The following is a 16,454-nucleotide window of genomic DNA, read 5'->3' on the forward strand; positions in this document are numbered from 1 at the left end:
TTTTGCTAAGTATATAATTCCACATGTGTTAATTCATAGCTTTGATGCCTTCAGTGTGAATGTACAATTTTCATAGTCATGAAAAAACAGAAAAACCTTTAAATGAGGTGTGTCCAAACTTTTGGTCTGTACTGTATGTGCTTGAATTCTGATTGGTGTTCACCCGTAAGGCTTATCTACTTGCTGGATTATATTCTCCAGAAGCAGTGCAAAAGAAAATTGCTCCATAATATGGCATCTCTATGTAATTCGACATTTGTATAGAACTGGAGATATTTGGAGGCAAATAGCTACTGAACCCTACTGAAATCTGCATTGCTCTTTCATGTCATCTGTAATGCTCTGCTGCTATTCATTGGTATATATATATTTCCTTCAGCTACGTTGTTTAATCTATGATACTTTAAGGTCACCACACTTACTTTAACAGTTTATGATCCAGATGTGCCAGTCTGTTTTTGTTTCTGCAGTTTTGTCTCCTGCTGTCTTAACCTAGCTGATTGATTGCTAACGAGTTAAATCTGTGTTATATCTAAGCACATACTTCTCTATATATTGAGACATAGCTAAGGGGCAGCATTTATGTGGGGTGCCTTTATGCATATTTTATCCAAGTCCCATATTTTTTTCAAAGTGCCTCGGCAGTTAGATATGGCAGTTGGTCAGGGCAGGAGACAGGTAAGACATGCAAGACAATTAAACAAACTTGCTTCCAGGTCATCCGATCTGCAAACAGTGTTCAGTTCACCATTTGTATTTCTGCCATTTACGTTCTGGCTGCTACAATCATCCACATTTACCGTTCTCCCACAAACTCTGCACATTTCATCCTTATTAACCCCGCTCTCCTCCTATGTACAGCTCTCATGCTCTCTTCACAATGTTATACTGCACAGACCCATTCATTCTCACCATACAATACAAGAAACGCTCTCACAAATCACTCAACCATCTGCTCACTCTCTATACCCTCCTTCTCTTAGTCGCAAGTGATATTTCTCCTAATCCAGGACCTTCTTGTAATAATAAGTCTAACCCTTTCCCTGCTATACTTAGAAACCATGCTAATCTCATTAATTTTTCCTGCATGCCTTCTGTCTCTTTCAATTGTGCCCTTTGGAATGTGAGCTCAGCATGTAATAAACTCTCTTACATCCATGACTTTGTCCTCTCAAATTCCCTCAACCTTCTGACTCTCACCGAAACATGGATCCAGCAGTCGGACACCACCACCGCTGCTGATCTCTCATATGGTGGCCTACACATCTCTCATACCCTGAGACCTGACAACAGATCAGATGGAGGTGTTGGTCTGCTCCTTTCAACAAAATGTACATTTCAGGTTATCCCCCCAGTACCCTCCCATATCTTCCCTTCTTTTGAGGCCCACACAGTCAGACTCTACCGGCCCTTCTCCCTGCGACTGGCAGTGGTGTATTGTACTCGGGGCCCCTCCTGTCAGTTCCTGGATCACTTTGCCGCCTGGCTTCCAAACTTTCTATCCTGCGACATCCCCATTCTCATCATGGGGGACTTTAACATCCAAATTGGCGATCCTCTTTCCCCATCTGCCACGCATCTTTTATCGCTTACTTCCTCCTTCAGCCTTTCACAAATTACTAATTCTCCTACACATGAGGACGGGAACACACTGGACCTGATCTTCTCCCGGCTCAGCTCAGTACATGACTTTACTAACTCTCCTCTTCCGCTCTCTGACCACAACCTTCTTTTATTCTCTGTCAAGAACTTACCACACTTATAGAAATATAAATGCCATTAACACCCAGAAATGTATGAAAATGTTGCAATCATCATTGGCCCCAATCTCCTCCCTCTCATGTCGCGACTCTGCATTGAAGCATTATAACGAAACATTGCAATGCGCCCTGGATGAAGCTGCATCTCCTACAGAAAGAACAACTCGGCATAGACGGCGACAACCTTGGCACACGCCTCAAACATGTTTTCTCCAACGGTGTTCCAGGTGTGCCGAACGGCTGTGGAGAAAATCTAATCTGCCCGAAGATTTCATCCATTATGTATTTATGCTTAAAACATAACTCTGCCCTTCACCTCTCCAAACAAATCTACTTTAACAACCTCATCATCTCACTGTCCAATAATCATAAACGTCTCTTTGACAGTTTTCACTCTCTCCTTAATCAAACAGCACAGGCCCCAACCACCGACCTCAGCGCTGACGATCTAGCTAATTATTTCAAAGAAAAAATTGACCATATTCGACAGGAAATTTTCTCCCAATCCCCAAATGTTATTCATGCTCCTCCCTCCCACATTGTATCCTGCTCACTTTCTGACTGTGAACCAGTCACGGAAGATGAAGTGATCAGGCTCCTTGCATCTTCTCGCCCTACCACCAGCACTAGTGACCCCATTCCCTCACATCTCCGTCAGTCCCTTTCTCCAGGCTGTCACCTAACTAAAATATTCAACCTCTTCCTCTCATCTGATATTTTTCCCTCCTCTTTTAAACACGCCAGCATACATTCATTACTTAAAAAACATCCCTTGACCAGAACTGCACTGCTAACTACAGACCTGTTTCCAATCTTCCCTTTATCTCTAAACTCCTGGAACACTTGGTCCACTCCCGTCTGATCCGCTATCTCTCAGATAACTCCCTTCTTGACCCTTTACAATCTGGTTACTGCTCTTTATATTCTACTTAAACTGCAGTCACTAAAGTCTCTAATGATCTACTAACAGCTAAATCTAATGGTCACTACTCCCTGCTGATTCTCCTGGATCTCTCTGCAGCATCTGACACTGTGGATCACCAGCTCCTGCTCACTATGCTCCGCTCTATTGGCCTCAAGGACACTGTTCTCCTCCTACCTCTCTGACAGCTCCTTCACTGTGTCTTTTGCCGACTCCTCTTCCTCTCCCCTTCCCCTTATTGTCGGGGTTCCTCAAGGATCAGTCATAGACCCCCTTCTTTTCTCCTTATACACCGCTCCTATTGGACAAACAATCAGCAGATTCGGTTTTCAGTACCATCTCTATGCTGATGACACCTAATTTTACACCCCTTCTCCGGACGTCACCCCTGCATTACTACAAAAGACCAGTGATTGTCTTTCTGCTGTGTCTAACATTATGTCCTCCCTCTACCTAAAACTGAATCTGTCAAAAACTGAACTACTCATATTTCCTTCCCCCACTAATCTACCTATGCCTAATATTGCCATCTCCATGTGTGGCTCCACCATACTAGATTCAGATCTTTCCTCCACTCCTCACATCAAATCACTCACTCGCTCGTGTCATCTACACCTCAAAAACATCTCTAGAATCAGAACTTTTCTTACCTTTGACTCAGCAAAAACTCTTATTGTAGCTCTTATTCATTCTCGTCTGGACTATTGCAACTCTCTACTTATCGGACTCCCTCTTACTAAACTCTCCCCTCTCAAATCCGTCCTGAACGCAGCAGCCCACATCATATTCCTCGCCAACCGCTACACCGATGCCTCTTCCCTGTGCCAGTCATTACACTGGTTGCCCATCCAATACAGAGTTCAATATAAACTTATCACTCTTACCCACGAACCACTCCATACTTCAGCACGCCCCTACATCTCCTTCCTCATCTCAGTCTACCACCCTATTTGTGACCTCCGTTCTGCTAATGACTTAAAACTAAAATCCTCCATAATCCGAACTTCCCACTCCCGTCTCCAAGATTTCTCACGTGCTGCGCCAATTCTTTGGAATGCACTACCCAGGACAATTTGATTAACTCCCAATACCCACAGTTTTAAACGTGCCCTAAAGACCCATTTCTTTAGACTGGCCTATCGCCTTAACATACTTATATAACTGGCCTAGTTTGGGCCATATTAAAATTTTCTTCAAAATCATATTCATACCATCCATGCACTTAATAGCCTCTGTTTGTACCGTACACATACTGGCTGGCGACCAGTTCATGTAGTGTTATATACAGACCCTATTTAGTATATTATGGCTGTATTATACAACATATGTACATGTTACCTTTTGTGTCCCCCCTATTTCCTCATAGACTGTAAGCTTGCGAGAAGGGCCCTCACTCCTTTTGATATCTGAGTTATGCTTATTCTGTAATGTCTGTGTTGTCCGTATAAGTCCCCCCTAAAATTGTACAGTGCTGCGGAATATGTTGGCGCTATAAAAATAAAAATTATTATTATATTATTACTACCTCATAGTCTCCCTTTGTGTCCTATCATAACGAAAGGCTCAATACACAAAAGCAACACAATTCCAAAATGCTAATTGACCACTGAAAGGGTTATTCCCATCAGAGAATTTTATGGAAAATCCATTTTTAAAAAGTAAATCTAGAAATCCATGCATTCTCAAAATAGGCGCAGGTCACAGAGGTGGGATGTGCCGCTAAGGTCTCAGATGGCTTTTCTGTAGTCCATTTAGGGCAGAAGCTCTTACACCAAGTACCAGAATACATGAAAGGGAAAGGGTTAACGTCCCATGCTTGTGAATTAATGACTGTGAATATTATGTAATGATGATATTATCCATTTGGCCATTTTTCTTTTCCCCTGCATACACACGTTGTGCAGTTTGTGGTCAATGTTTCTTCGACACTTGGGCGCAGAACACAGCATTCTGCTTCCATTATATCCCATACATGGTACTGAAGCAGCAAAAACAATTTATATTGCAGATGAATTTATTTGTTTGTTTTTTTCTATGCCCAATTTAGTACACTGCTATAAATAAAAGCAAATGTGCTAAGTGAATATTAAATTATTGGGTTAGAACTGCAGGAGTTCAGAGCAGCCCTGGGCTCATGGAATTCTCACACGGAATGTTCATTCACAAAAGTGATGACCTCTGACCCCAACAAAATATATCTCCGTGTGCAGACCTCACAGCACAATCATATTGGGTAGGCCGTACAATACATAGCTATAAGACCATGGGTCTTCCGAAAGAAGCCTTGAGACATTGGGGTTCTGTGCAGCTTCATCGTGTGTGTCCACAGAGACGTCTTCTAAAATAGAAAAGGTTACAACACATGAGATCATTTACTGAAACACAAAAACTGCCCCCTGATGGCCATGGAGAACAATTACAGTGAGGCTTTCATTGTTCCACAGCAGTTTAAGACATGAAAGCTTAGCTCTGATTGGGTGATATGAGCAGTGAGATCTTATTTGTGTAATCCTCATTTATTAAAGGGAATCTGTCAGTGGGTTTGTGCTATGTAATCTGAGGAGGTAGGGGTTTAAAACACTGTATTCAGAGATGTGTCACGTATCAGGCTGTGTGCTGTTGTTTACTTACAATGAAGGTTGTATCATCAGGAAATTATCGCTGCCGGACTAGGTCTCATGACTGCTAGTCTGACTCCGCCCCCTCCTCTGATAAGCAGCTCACTGTCTATAGACAGTGTACAAAGAAAGCGTGGCGTGGACAGGTCAGCTTTCTGAGCTCTGTCTAAATGATACATCTAAGAACTTGTGATTGTGTCACAACTGCTGCACACAGTAAACTAAGTGATACTTCATTGAAATCAGGGTCTCTTTTCATCATGCTGCCCTGGGATGAGGTAGCAAAAACCGGGTGTCAGATTCCCTTTAACAAAAGTGGACCATGTTGCCCATAAAACCCAATGAGAGCTCAAGTAGATGATGTTGATAAATGAGGTCTGTAGAAAAGCAATATAAATGCAGCGCTGATTTCTATATTGTGATTGGTTAACATATTTATTTCCTGAGTGTCTACGTGCCCCATAAAAAATTCCCTCCATATTACAACATTCACAGCAGTGAGGTCCTGGGTGGATATGCCCTAAGGTTATACGCACACAACATCTTTTTCAGGTTGATTTAGCCTGGAATTTGTCTGAAAAACCGCCACAAAAAAGAACCTCGTCTTTTGTTACTTCTTTTAACCACTTTAGGGTTCCGAAACCTTGAAGCGGTTAAAGCAGCACTCCAGGGTTTCTTTTTCCAGCGCTGGAGTGTCGCTTTAAACGTAAGTCCCCTGTCCCCATTCTTATACTCCCCTTCTGGTGGCTTCACCTTTTACTGATGCTGCTCTGGTCTCACGGCGCCATCTTGTGCCCGTAACATCTGACGTCCAGCCAGTCACAAGAGCTCAATGCAAGTCTATGAGAGCCAGAACAAGGCTGTCATAGAGGTGTATGGTAAAGTGACCTCCGGTTCGCTCCATGAAACACTGGACCGACTGGTGCGACGCTGGAAAAGGATGAAGGCGGCAGATGAGTATAAGACAGGGGGCAGAGGACTTACATTTAAAGTACCACTCCAGAGGTCTAATAAAAAAAAAAACATGGAGTGGTGCTTTAAAGAAGTAACACGTTCATTCTTTGGGCTGCTTTGTTTGGAAGCCGCCCGCTCTAGACAATTGAAAGTACAGAGCAAAGACTAAGGCAAAACCGCTGGCAAAGCAATTTCAGGAAAAAGACTGTCGGCTTTTTCTTTGCCTTGGGAAACTTGATGTGCTCTGGCATCTTAAAGAAACACCAAAAATCAGTAATGAAAAACCCACCACATTGATTTGAACAGACAGTGAGTTATTCAATAATCCTGTGCCGCAGCGGTTATACGTACCCCTCATTTTCAGGTCAGTGCTGCTCCCTAGTTTTCGTTGGTTATGTACTGTTTGTCCTGTTGTTTTGCCAAGAGCAAGCAGATCTGGGGAAGTGAATAAGTAACATTAACAGCAACAATAATCACATATACAGTACAGACCAAAAGTTTGGACACACATTCTCATTTAAAGATTTTTCTGCATTTTCATGACTTTGAAAATTGTACATTCACACTGAAGGCATCAAAACTATGAATTAACACATGTGGAATTATATACTTAACAAAAAAGTGTGAAACAACTGAAAATATGTCTTATATTCTAGGTTCTTCAAAGTAGCCACCTTTTGCTTTGATGACTGCTTTGCACACTCTTGGCATTCTCTTGATGAGCTTCAAGAGGTAGTCACCGGAAATGGTCTTCCAACAATCTTGAAGGAGTTCCCAGAGATGCTTAGCACTTGTTGGCCCTTTTGCCATGCTGGTTCAGTATGCCTTCAATTTTGAATAAATCCCCAACAGTGTCACCAGCAAAGCACCCCCACACCATCACACCTCGTCCTCCATGCTTCACGGTGGGAACCAGGCATGTAGAGTCCATCCGTTCACCTTTTCTGCGTCGCACAGACACGGTGGTTGGAACCAAAGATCTCAAATTTGGACTCATCGGACCAAAGCACAGATTTCCACTGGTCTAATGTCCATTCCTTGTGTTCTTTAGCCCAAACAAGTCTCTTCTGCTTGTTGCCTGTCCTTAGCAGTGGTTTCCTAGCAGCTATTTTGCCATGAAGGCCTGCTGCACAAAATCTCCTCTTAACAGTTGTTGAAGAGATGTGTCTGCTGCTAGAACTCTGTGTGGCATTGACCTGGTCTCTAATCTGAGCTGCTGTTAACCTGCGATTTCTGAGGCTGGTGACTCGGATAAACTTATCCTCAGAAGCAGAGGTGACTCTCGGTCTTCCTTTCCTGGGGCGGTCCTCATGTGAGCCAGTTTCTTTATAGTGCTTGATGGTTTTTGCAACTGCACTTGGGGACACTTTCAAAGTTTGCCCAATTTTTCGGACTGACTGACCTTCATTTCTTAAAGTAATGATGGCCACTCGTTTTTCTTTACTATGCTGCTTTTTTCTTGCCATAATACAAATTCTAACAGTCTATTCAGTAGGACTATCAGCTGTGTATCCACCAGACTTCTGCACACAACTGATGGTCCCAACCCCATTTATAAGGCAAGAAATCCCACTTATTAAACCTGACAGGGCACACCTGTGAAGTGAAAAACATTTCTGGTGACTACCTCTTGAAGCTCATCAAGAAAATGCCAAGAGTGTGCAAAGCAGTCATCAAAGCAAAAGGTGGCTACTTTGAAGATCCTAGAATATAAGACATATTTTCAGTTGTTTCACTCTTTTTTGTTAAGTATATAGTTCCACATGTGTTAATTCATAGTTTTGATGTCTTCAGTATGAATGTACAATTTTCAAAGTCATGAAAATACAGAAAAATCTTTAAATGAGAAGGTGTGTCCAAACTTTTGGTCTGTCCTGTATATATATATATATATATATATATATATATATATATATATATATATATATATATATATATATATATATATATATACACATATATATATATATACAGTGAAGGAGGTGGATATCTATACGATCACTTACATTCTGAAAGGAAGGACAGTCTTTTGGCATTGTGCTCTGGAGGTGTATGCCACTGGTTCAGCATCATGGAACGTACGCCCGCCACGCTTAGCATCACAGCTGTCTCTACAGGTCGCTCCAACAACAAGCGAGATTCGCTGGGCAACAGAATATTCGTTACTCACAAGAGTTCCATGGTTTTAAGGTTGGAAATAGACACAAGTCCATAATCTAATATATTGATCCAGATGGAAAGGCAAAAACCCCATGAAACAGATACTAATTATCCCATATTAGGGGAAAAATTCCTTCCCGATTACACATACGGCATCAGACTAATTTCCTCAATGTCCCATCACACAGTTTAGTACCCATAGCTAGTATTAAATTTATCATGAAAAACTTAAACTTGTTTAGTGAATTGACCATGACAACATCATGTGGCAGAGGGTTCCATAATCTCACTGCTTGTACAGTAAAGAATCCATAGTCTCACTGCTTGTACAGTAAAGAACTCCTAGTCTCACTGCTTGTACAGTAAAGAATCCATAGTATCACTGCTTGTACAGTAAAGAATCCATAGTCTCACTGCTTGTACGGGAAAGAACTCATAGTCTCACTGCTTGTACAGTAAAGAATCCATAGTCTCACTGCTTGTACAGTAAAGAATCCATAGTCTCACTGCTTGTACAGTAAAGAATCCATAGTCTCACTGTGTCTTACAGTAAAGAACCCATAGTCTCACTGCTCTTACAGTAAAGAACCCATAGTCTCACTGCTTGTACAGTAAAGAATCCATAGTCTCACTGCTCTTACAGTAAAGAATCCAGTCTCACTCCTTGTACAGTAAAGAACCCATAGTCTCACTGCTTGTACAGTAAAGAACCCATAGTCTCACTGCTCTTACAGTAAAGAACTCAGTCTCACTGCTTGTACAGTAAAGAATTCATAGTCTCACTGCTCTTACAGTAAAGAATCCAGTCTCACTCCTTGTACAGTAAAGAACCCATAGTCTCACTGTATGTACAGTAAAGAACCCATAGTCTCACTGCTCTTACAGTAAAGAACTCAGTCTCACTGCTTGTACAGTAAAGAATCCATAGTCTCACTGCTCTTACAGTAAAGAATCCATAGTCTCACTCCTTGTACAGTAAAGAACCCATAGTCTCACTGCTTGTACAGTAAAGAACCCATAGTCTCACTGCTTGTACAGTAAAGAACCAATAGTCTCACTGCTCTTACAGTAAAGAATCCATAGTCTCACTGCTTGTACAGTAAAGAACCCATAGTCTCACTGCTTGTACAGTAAAGAACCCATAGTCTCACTGCTCTTACAGTAAAGAACCCATAGTCTCACTGCTTGTACAGTAAAGAATCACAGTCTGTGATGATGATTAAAAGGGTCTTCTCATAAAAGAAAGTTAGGAAAATACATTCATGTAAAATCATGTTTATTATTTTTAATATATAATATTGTTACCTTTTCTGCACATCGAGCATTGATTGCCTTGAAAAGCTGTGACTTGTTCTCACTTGATCCAGAAGAATCATTAGCTGACAATCTAGAAAAGATAAGTCGCATCTTAATATTCAGTAAATCTAATCCCACAATGAGATGCTGAGCTCCTACAAGCAAGATGGTTGACATTTTATTACGGGGGACCATAGAACCTCCATACCGCACCACTATCTAATATATACTTACCTTGCAATGTCTTCACATCCTGTTCCGTCCAGATGTGTCCGGATCCCAGAATTCCAAGCGGCGGAAGTTCGCCGACCGCCGTATTGGGACACCCAAATGATGGGTGTCTCAATATGGAAACCGCTGGTGGTACCATCCTCTTGCGCGGTACCACCAGCGAAACACCGCCGCTTACACGCCGCTGCCGGGATCAGCCGAAAATTCACTGACCACCGTATCTAATGTCAGGGATTCCTCAGGCAGAATTGCAGCAGACAACCTTTGCACTATAAGATCTATGAGACAGGAGGATTCCCTGTCGTCTTATGCAGTAACGTCACAGAACCAAATGACAAACTCAGCTCTGCACCTGTACAATTCAGAGCTTACTACCGCACCAGATCCTGATACAACACAGCCTCATTATACTGAATGATGGGTCTGAGAAGACGTGATACAGGAACAGGGAAAAGGAGCAGGGCAGAGCGGTGTCAAAGCGCGGCATGAGCAGGCAGAGAACGGCATGAGCAGGCAGGGTGCGGTATCAGCAGGCAGAGCACGATATGAGCAGGCAGAGCGCGGTATGAGCAGGCAGAGCGTGGCATGAGCAAGCAGAGCGCAGCGTGAGCAGGCAGAGCACGGGAGAGCAGGCAGAGCGTGGCTTGAGCAGGCAGAGCACGGGAGAGCGCAGCGTGAGCAGGAAGAGCACGGGAGAGCGTGGCGTGAGCAGGCAGAGAGCGGCACCGCGGCGTGAGCAGGCAGAGTGCGGCGTGAGCAGGCAGAGCGTGGCTTGAGCAGGCAGAGCACGGGAGAGCGCAGCGTGAGCAGGAAGAGCACGGGAGAGCGTGGCGTGAGCAGGCAGAGAGCGGCACCGCGGCGTGAGCAGGCAGAGCGCAATAGCGCAGCGTGAGCAGGCAGAGCGCAGCAGCACGGTGTGACATTACCGTCCTCCCAATGCAATAGCATCGGGCCTCCATCTAGCGGCATGAATAAATGACTACGGCATTTCTACCTTCTTTGCATAATAATGGTAATAATATGGACACCATCGGGGGCATTTTTACTCAAATGCATGAATTTTGGGCTAAAAATAAATTTTGCAATTGGGCTTCATTAAAAATTTTGCACTGTTTTCTATAGCCTCTGTCTGGCATACTGCAGAATGAGTTAACTGAAAATCTGTTAGTGAGCTCGTTCAGACGGGAAGTTTACAACTTGTTTATCTGTCTTTTAGTCCAGATTCCTGAGGTCCATATATACAGACTGTGCTCAGATCACACCTGCTGCCAGGTTACCCAACCTGAGCCAACCGCATCATATATGCCCAAGTCGCAAGACCCGGTGATCAGGCTTAGTATATCAATGTAAGAAAGATCAGCGTTTCCACAGATGTACGAAACCGTCCTTACTGAGCTCCTCTCAGCCAATTCATCATCTCGTGAAAGCTCAGCTATCCTTTGATGTGGTCTGCGGTCATAAATCAGCTGAGAGGAGCTCAGTAAAAGACAGATAAGAGTAACAAACTCCCTATCAAACGAGTTCACTGACGGATTCATTGTTAATATCATTCCACAGCCAGCAATGAGCAGGAAATAAAGAGCCTTAGAAGCCAAACGATGCTAAATGTTTAATGAAACCCACTTGAGAAAATTGTATTTAAGTAGAAAAAAAATTGCCCCTGAAGGTGTCCATGTCCTTTAAGTTACTGGATGATCAATGACTATTTGGAGTTTTTTTTTAACCTCTTACAGATTATACTGTATAAATGTTTGTTTTTTATTGGCAGATCGCAAATATTTCTAATATTTTCATCCCTTTGATTGTAAATGGGTTCCATGGATTAAACACTCCCTACGAGTAAGAAGTGCTGCTTGACAATTCGCTAAATACAAACACTTCCCCTGCCGGGCCCCCCAGCGATCAGCTGTCACTTATGGGGAAAAAATGGTAGTAAGTTTTCAATTTTCCTGCAGTACCACCACAGGGATTATTCCCCAAATATTTATGACCACATCCGTCTACTAGGACCTAGACCGGTCATGAGAGTTTTGAGCCAGTGTGAAATGCAAGGGTTTCCACTATGCTTGTCTTAGGATAGGTCATCAATATAAGATTGGTAATGGTCTGACATATGGCACCCCCACGGATCAGCTGTTATCAGTTTTGGAAGACTGGATGTAAACGGTGCACAGAGCAGAACTCCACATCTCCGTACACTACACTCTCCGTGCCTGCTCCAGTGTCTTGCCGATTAGTCAGAGGTGGAAACAGCTGATTGATGAGGGTGCCGGGTATCGGACAAAGGATAGGTCATCAATATCATCATAGTGGAATTTGGATAATCCCTTTACTTTGTATGAGTTTGGGTGAGTGGTAGAACACCACTGCTCCCATAAAGAATTGAGTGATGGTCATCCATGAGTATTACCACTCCAATCATATGGGGGAAGCAGGACCCTCGCTCTCGGGATTAGTGGGGGTTCACCAATCAAATCTCAACTATCATACCTGTGGTTTGGTGCTCAATATTATTTGTGGGATAACCCCTTTACCAATTACACAGCGTCCATTCAATTCATTAGGCTGCCAGTGTAATGCAGGTCAGGACAGGTCCACCAGAGCGAGAGCTGCTCTTTGTAACCTCTCTCCACCAAGGCCAAGAGATGAGAATCTCTCTCTATTACCCCTTTAATATATACTACTATATATGAAGGATTTTGTTTTACACTGTGAAATGTGAATGATCAATGGAGAAAGTCTGATACAGCGATTCCTTCAGCTGCTGCATTGTGACTGAACGTCCAATCCAGGCTAATGGATCCCACCTCGCTGTTCGGTAAGGTCAGCTCATCCGAGATCAGGATAATACATCACTTTAATTCATCTTGAGTGTAATCGCTATCACACAGAAGTGTCTGGATATATGGATGCTACACAGGAACGTGTACAACATACTGTAAACAGCTGGCAGAACAGAAGTGGATTGAAATGAGCGCACTACCTGAGATACATTGCCAATCTCATCCTTGCCGACTACATAGGACCAGTATTAAAGGCACTAACACCCCTGGGTCCTTGTGATTCATTGTCCATGTATTGGTATTAATATAAGCTCTTTCTGTATAGCAACAATATATTACTCCTGGAATCAATGAAACCACTACAAATATATATATTAGAGTACAGACCAAAAGTTTGGACACACCTTCTCATTTAAAGATTTTTCTGTATTTTCATGATTATGAAAATTGTACATTCACACTGAAGGCATCAAAACTATGAATTAACACATGTGGAATTATATACTTAACAAAAAAGTGTGAAACAACTGAAAATATGTCTAATATTCTAGGCTCTTCAAAGTAGCCACCTTTTGCTTTGATGACTGCTTTGCACACTCTTGGCATTCTATTGATGAGCTTCAAGAGGTAGTCACCGGAAATGGTTTTCACTTCACAGGTGTGCCCTGTCAAGTTTAATAAGTGGGATTTCTTGCCTTATAAATGGGGTTGGGACCATCATTTGTGTTGTGCAGAAGTCAGGTGGATACACAGCTGATAGTCCTACTGAATAGACTGTTAGAATTTGTATTATGGCAGGAAAAAAGCAGCGAAGTAAAGAAAAACGAGTGGCCATCATTACTTTAAGAAATGAAGGTCAGTCAGTCCGAAAAATTGGGCAAACTTTGAATGTGTCCCCAAGTGCAGTTGCAAAAACTATCAAGCGCTACAAAGAAACTGGCTCACATGAGGACCGCCCCAGGAAAGGAAGACCAAGAGTCACCTCTGCTTCTGAGGATAAGTTTATCCGAGTCACCTGCCTCAGAAATCGCAGGTTAACAGCAGCTCAGATTAGAGACCAGGTCAATGCCACACAGAGTTCTAGCAGCAGACACATCTCTACAACAACTGTTAAGAGGAGACTTTGTGCAGCAGGCCTTCATGGTAAAATAGCTGCTAGGAAACCACTGCTAAGGACAGGCAACAAGCAGAAGAGACTTGTTTGGGCTAAAGAACACAAGGAATGGACATTAGACCAGTGGAAATCTGTGCTTTGGTCTGATGAGTCCAAATTTGAGATCTTTAGTTCCAACCACCGTGTCTTTGTGCGACGCAGAAAAGGTGAACGGATGGACTCTACATGGCTGGTTCCCACCGTGAAGCATGGAGGAGGAGGTGTGATGGTGTGGGGGTGCTGACACTGTTGGGGATTTATTCAAAATTGAAGGCATACTGGACCAGCATGGCTACCACAGCATCTTGCAGCGGCATGCTATTCCATCCGGTTTGCGTTTAGTTGGACCATCATTTATTTTTCAACAGGACAATGACCCCAAACACACCTCCAGGCTGTGTAAGGGCTATTTGACCAAGAAGGAGAGTGATGGGGTGCTACGCCTGATGACCTGGCCTCCACAGTCACCAGACCTTAACCCAATCGAGATGGTTTGGGGTGAGCTGGACCGCAGAGTGACGGCAAAAGGGCCAACAAGTGCTAAGCATCTCTGGGAACTCCTTCAAGATTGTTGGAAGACCATTTCCGGTGACTACCTCTTGAAGCTCATCAAGAGAATGCCAGGAGTGTGCAAAGCAGTCATCAAAGCAAAAGGTGGCTACTTTGAAGAACCTAGAATATAAGACATATAAGAAAAATCTTTAAATGAGAAGGCGTGTCCAAACTTTTGGTCTGTATCGTGTATATAGCTACACTCCCTGACAGAAGTTATGTCGCTTATCCATGTTATGTAAATAAAAGCTTATAACCTGACGTTAAATTCATCCATTGGTTTTATAAATTACTCTTTTGAAAGCTGAAACCCTCCCAAATTTGGTTTAGGTTAAGAAAATAATTTGGCATCAATGCTGAAATATTGATCATTTAATGAACACAGAATGGTCAGATTTTGGCAAGACAAAAGTTTTGTCGCCCACAGAAAGTAATGTGATATTCAAACAAATAATTATCTTAAAATACAAATATATGTTGCATAACATTGGTGAATTAAGTTGTGGTGCTATTAGAGTCATATTTAATATTTTGTGTGACTTCCATGAGCTTGAAGGACTGCATCCATGTGGTTAAACAATGATTCATACAATTTATTAATGAAGTCATCAGGAATAGCAGAGAATGCAGTCTTACAGGCCTCCCAGAGTTCATCTAGATTCTTTGGTTTTGTCTTCCAAGCTTCCTCTTTCATCCTACCCCAAACCTGCTCAATGATGTTCATGTCTGGTGACTGGGCCGGCCAGTCCTTGAGCACCTTGATCTTTTTTGCCTGGAGGAACTTTGTTGTAGAGATGGATGTATGAGATGGAGCACCATCCTGCTGCAGAATTCGACCCCTTTTATGATTTGGAATGTAAGAGGTAGCTAATACTTCTTGATATTTTATGCTATTGATATTGCCTTCCACCTTGCAAATGTTTCGCACACACCCCATACTGAATGTAACCCCAGACCATGATCTTTCCACCACCAAATGTAACTGTTTTCTGGGTGTATTTTGGATCCATAAGGGCTCCAGTAGGTCTCCTGCAGTATTTGTGGCGGCTGTGGTGTAATTCTACTGAAGATTCAACAGAGAAATCCACCTTCTGCCACTTTTCCAGCGTCCATCTGTTTAGCAGGCTGTGGGACTTTGCAAATGCCACACGGTTTTATATTTGCTGTTATGCACACGCCCGGGCTAAGCGGCGTGTGCGTGTGATTGGTAGTGATTCCACTGGACCGTGCCGGAGAGTGAATGCCTGGAGGGGCGTGACTAGGTATTCACCCGATCCGACCAGGGTCGCACGACGGCATACGACGCCAGTGCACCAAGGAGGAACCGAGCAGAGGGACCAGGTGCTACTCCAGGACAGACCCCGGACACGGCTGTTGACCCACACAGGGGAATACAGGAACAGGCTGGTAGGCTGGCACACAGACTGGTGGGTAAAGGCAGGCACGACTGGTATGCAGGCAGGCGGGTATGCAGGCAGGGGGGTAAAGGCAAGCACAGCTAGAGTGCAGACAGGGAGGCACTAGCAGGTAGGAACACAGGCGGGATAGGACCCAGTACACACCGGGACACAGGAACAATACAGGCAAAGGGGTACAGGCAAGCACGGCTAGAGTGCAGACAAGGCTGAGCAGGGAGGACAGGGCTCTGTTCACACGGAACAGACAGGAAGGGAAAGGCAGAGCCAGACACCCACAGGGTACTTGCAGTGAAGTAGCGAGTGGACCACAAACTCACAAACGGGAGTACAGAGACAACTGGCAGGAGTTAGGTACGAGTTCAGACTCTGCAGAAAAAGGAAGGGAACGGACATAGAGGCAAAAACAGGTAAAGGATAGGAGAGAGTTCAGACTGGAACTGAGTGTACGGAGGAGACCGACACTGCAGGGGGATACAGGAGCGGGTCTGGGAATACGGCCCCCAGAGAGGCAGGACGAACAGGCAAGGAGCGTGTTCAGACAGGACAGACAAGATACAGGAGCGGGTCTAGGTAATCGGCCCCTAGAAGGCGGGAGGAACAGGCTAGG

At 43.5% G+C, this 16,454-nt stretch overlaps 1 protein-coding gene across 2 annotated transcripts in view; it reads right to left on the reverse strand.

Moving 5' to 3' along the window:
• Nucleotides 1-4,678: 4,678 nt before the first annotated feature.
• CFAP46 (cilia and flagella associated protein 46) overlaps nucleotides 4,679-16,454 on the reverse strand; it is a 231,327-nt gene continuing 219,551 nt past the window's right edge. For both annotated transcript variants that reach the window (XM_073685201.1, XM_073685200.1), the window contains 4 exons: nucleotides 9,720-9,801; nucleotides 8,261-8,397; nucleotides 6,606-6,689; nucleotides 4,679-5,020 (listed from right to left, as the gene is read on the reverse strand). In XM_073685201.1, coding sequence (XP_073541302.1) covers nucleotides 4,896-5,020; nucleotides 6,606-6,689; nucleotides 8,261-8,397; nucleotides 9,720-9,801 — 428 coding nt within the window. In that variant the 3' untranslated portion in view covers nucleotides 4,679-4,895. The remainder of the gene's footprint in view (nucleotides 5,021-6,605; nucleotides 6,690-8,260; nucleotides 8,398-9,719; nucleotides 9,802-16,454) is intronic.

This window comes from Phyllobates terribilis, unplaced genomic scaffold (assembly GCF_046119375.1).
Source record: "Phyllobates terribilis strain yellow unplaced genomic scaffold, ASM4611937v1 Scaffold_5__5_contigs__length_657084704, whole genome shotgun sequence".
Classification (NCBI taxonomy): Eukaryota; Metazoa; Chordata; class Amphibia; order Anura; family Dendrobatidae; genus Phyllobates; species Phyllobates terribilis.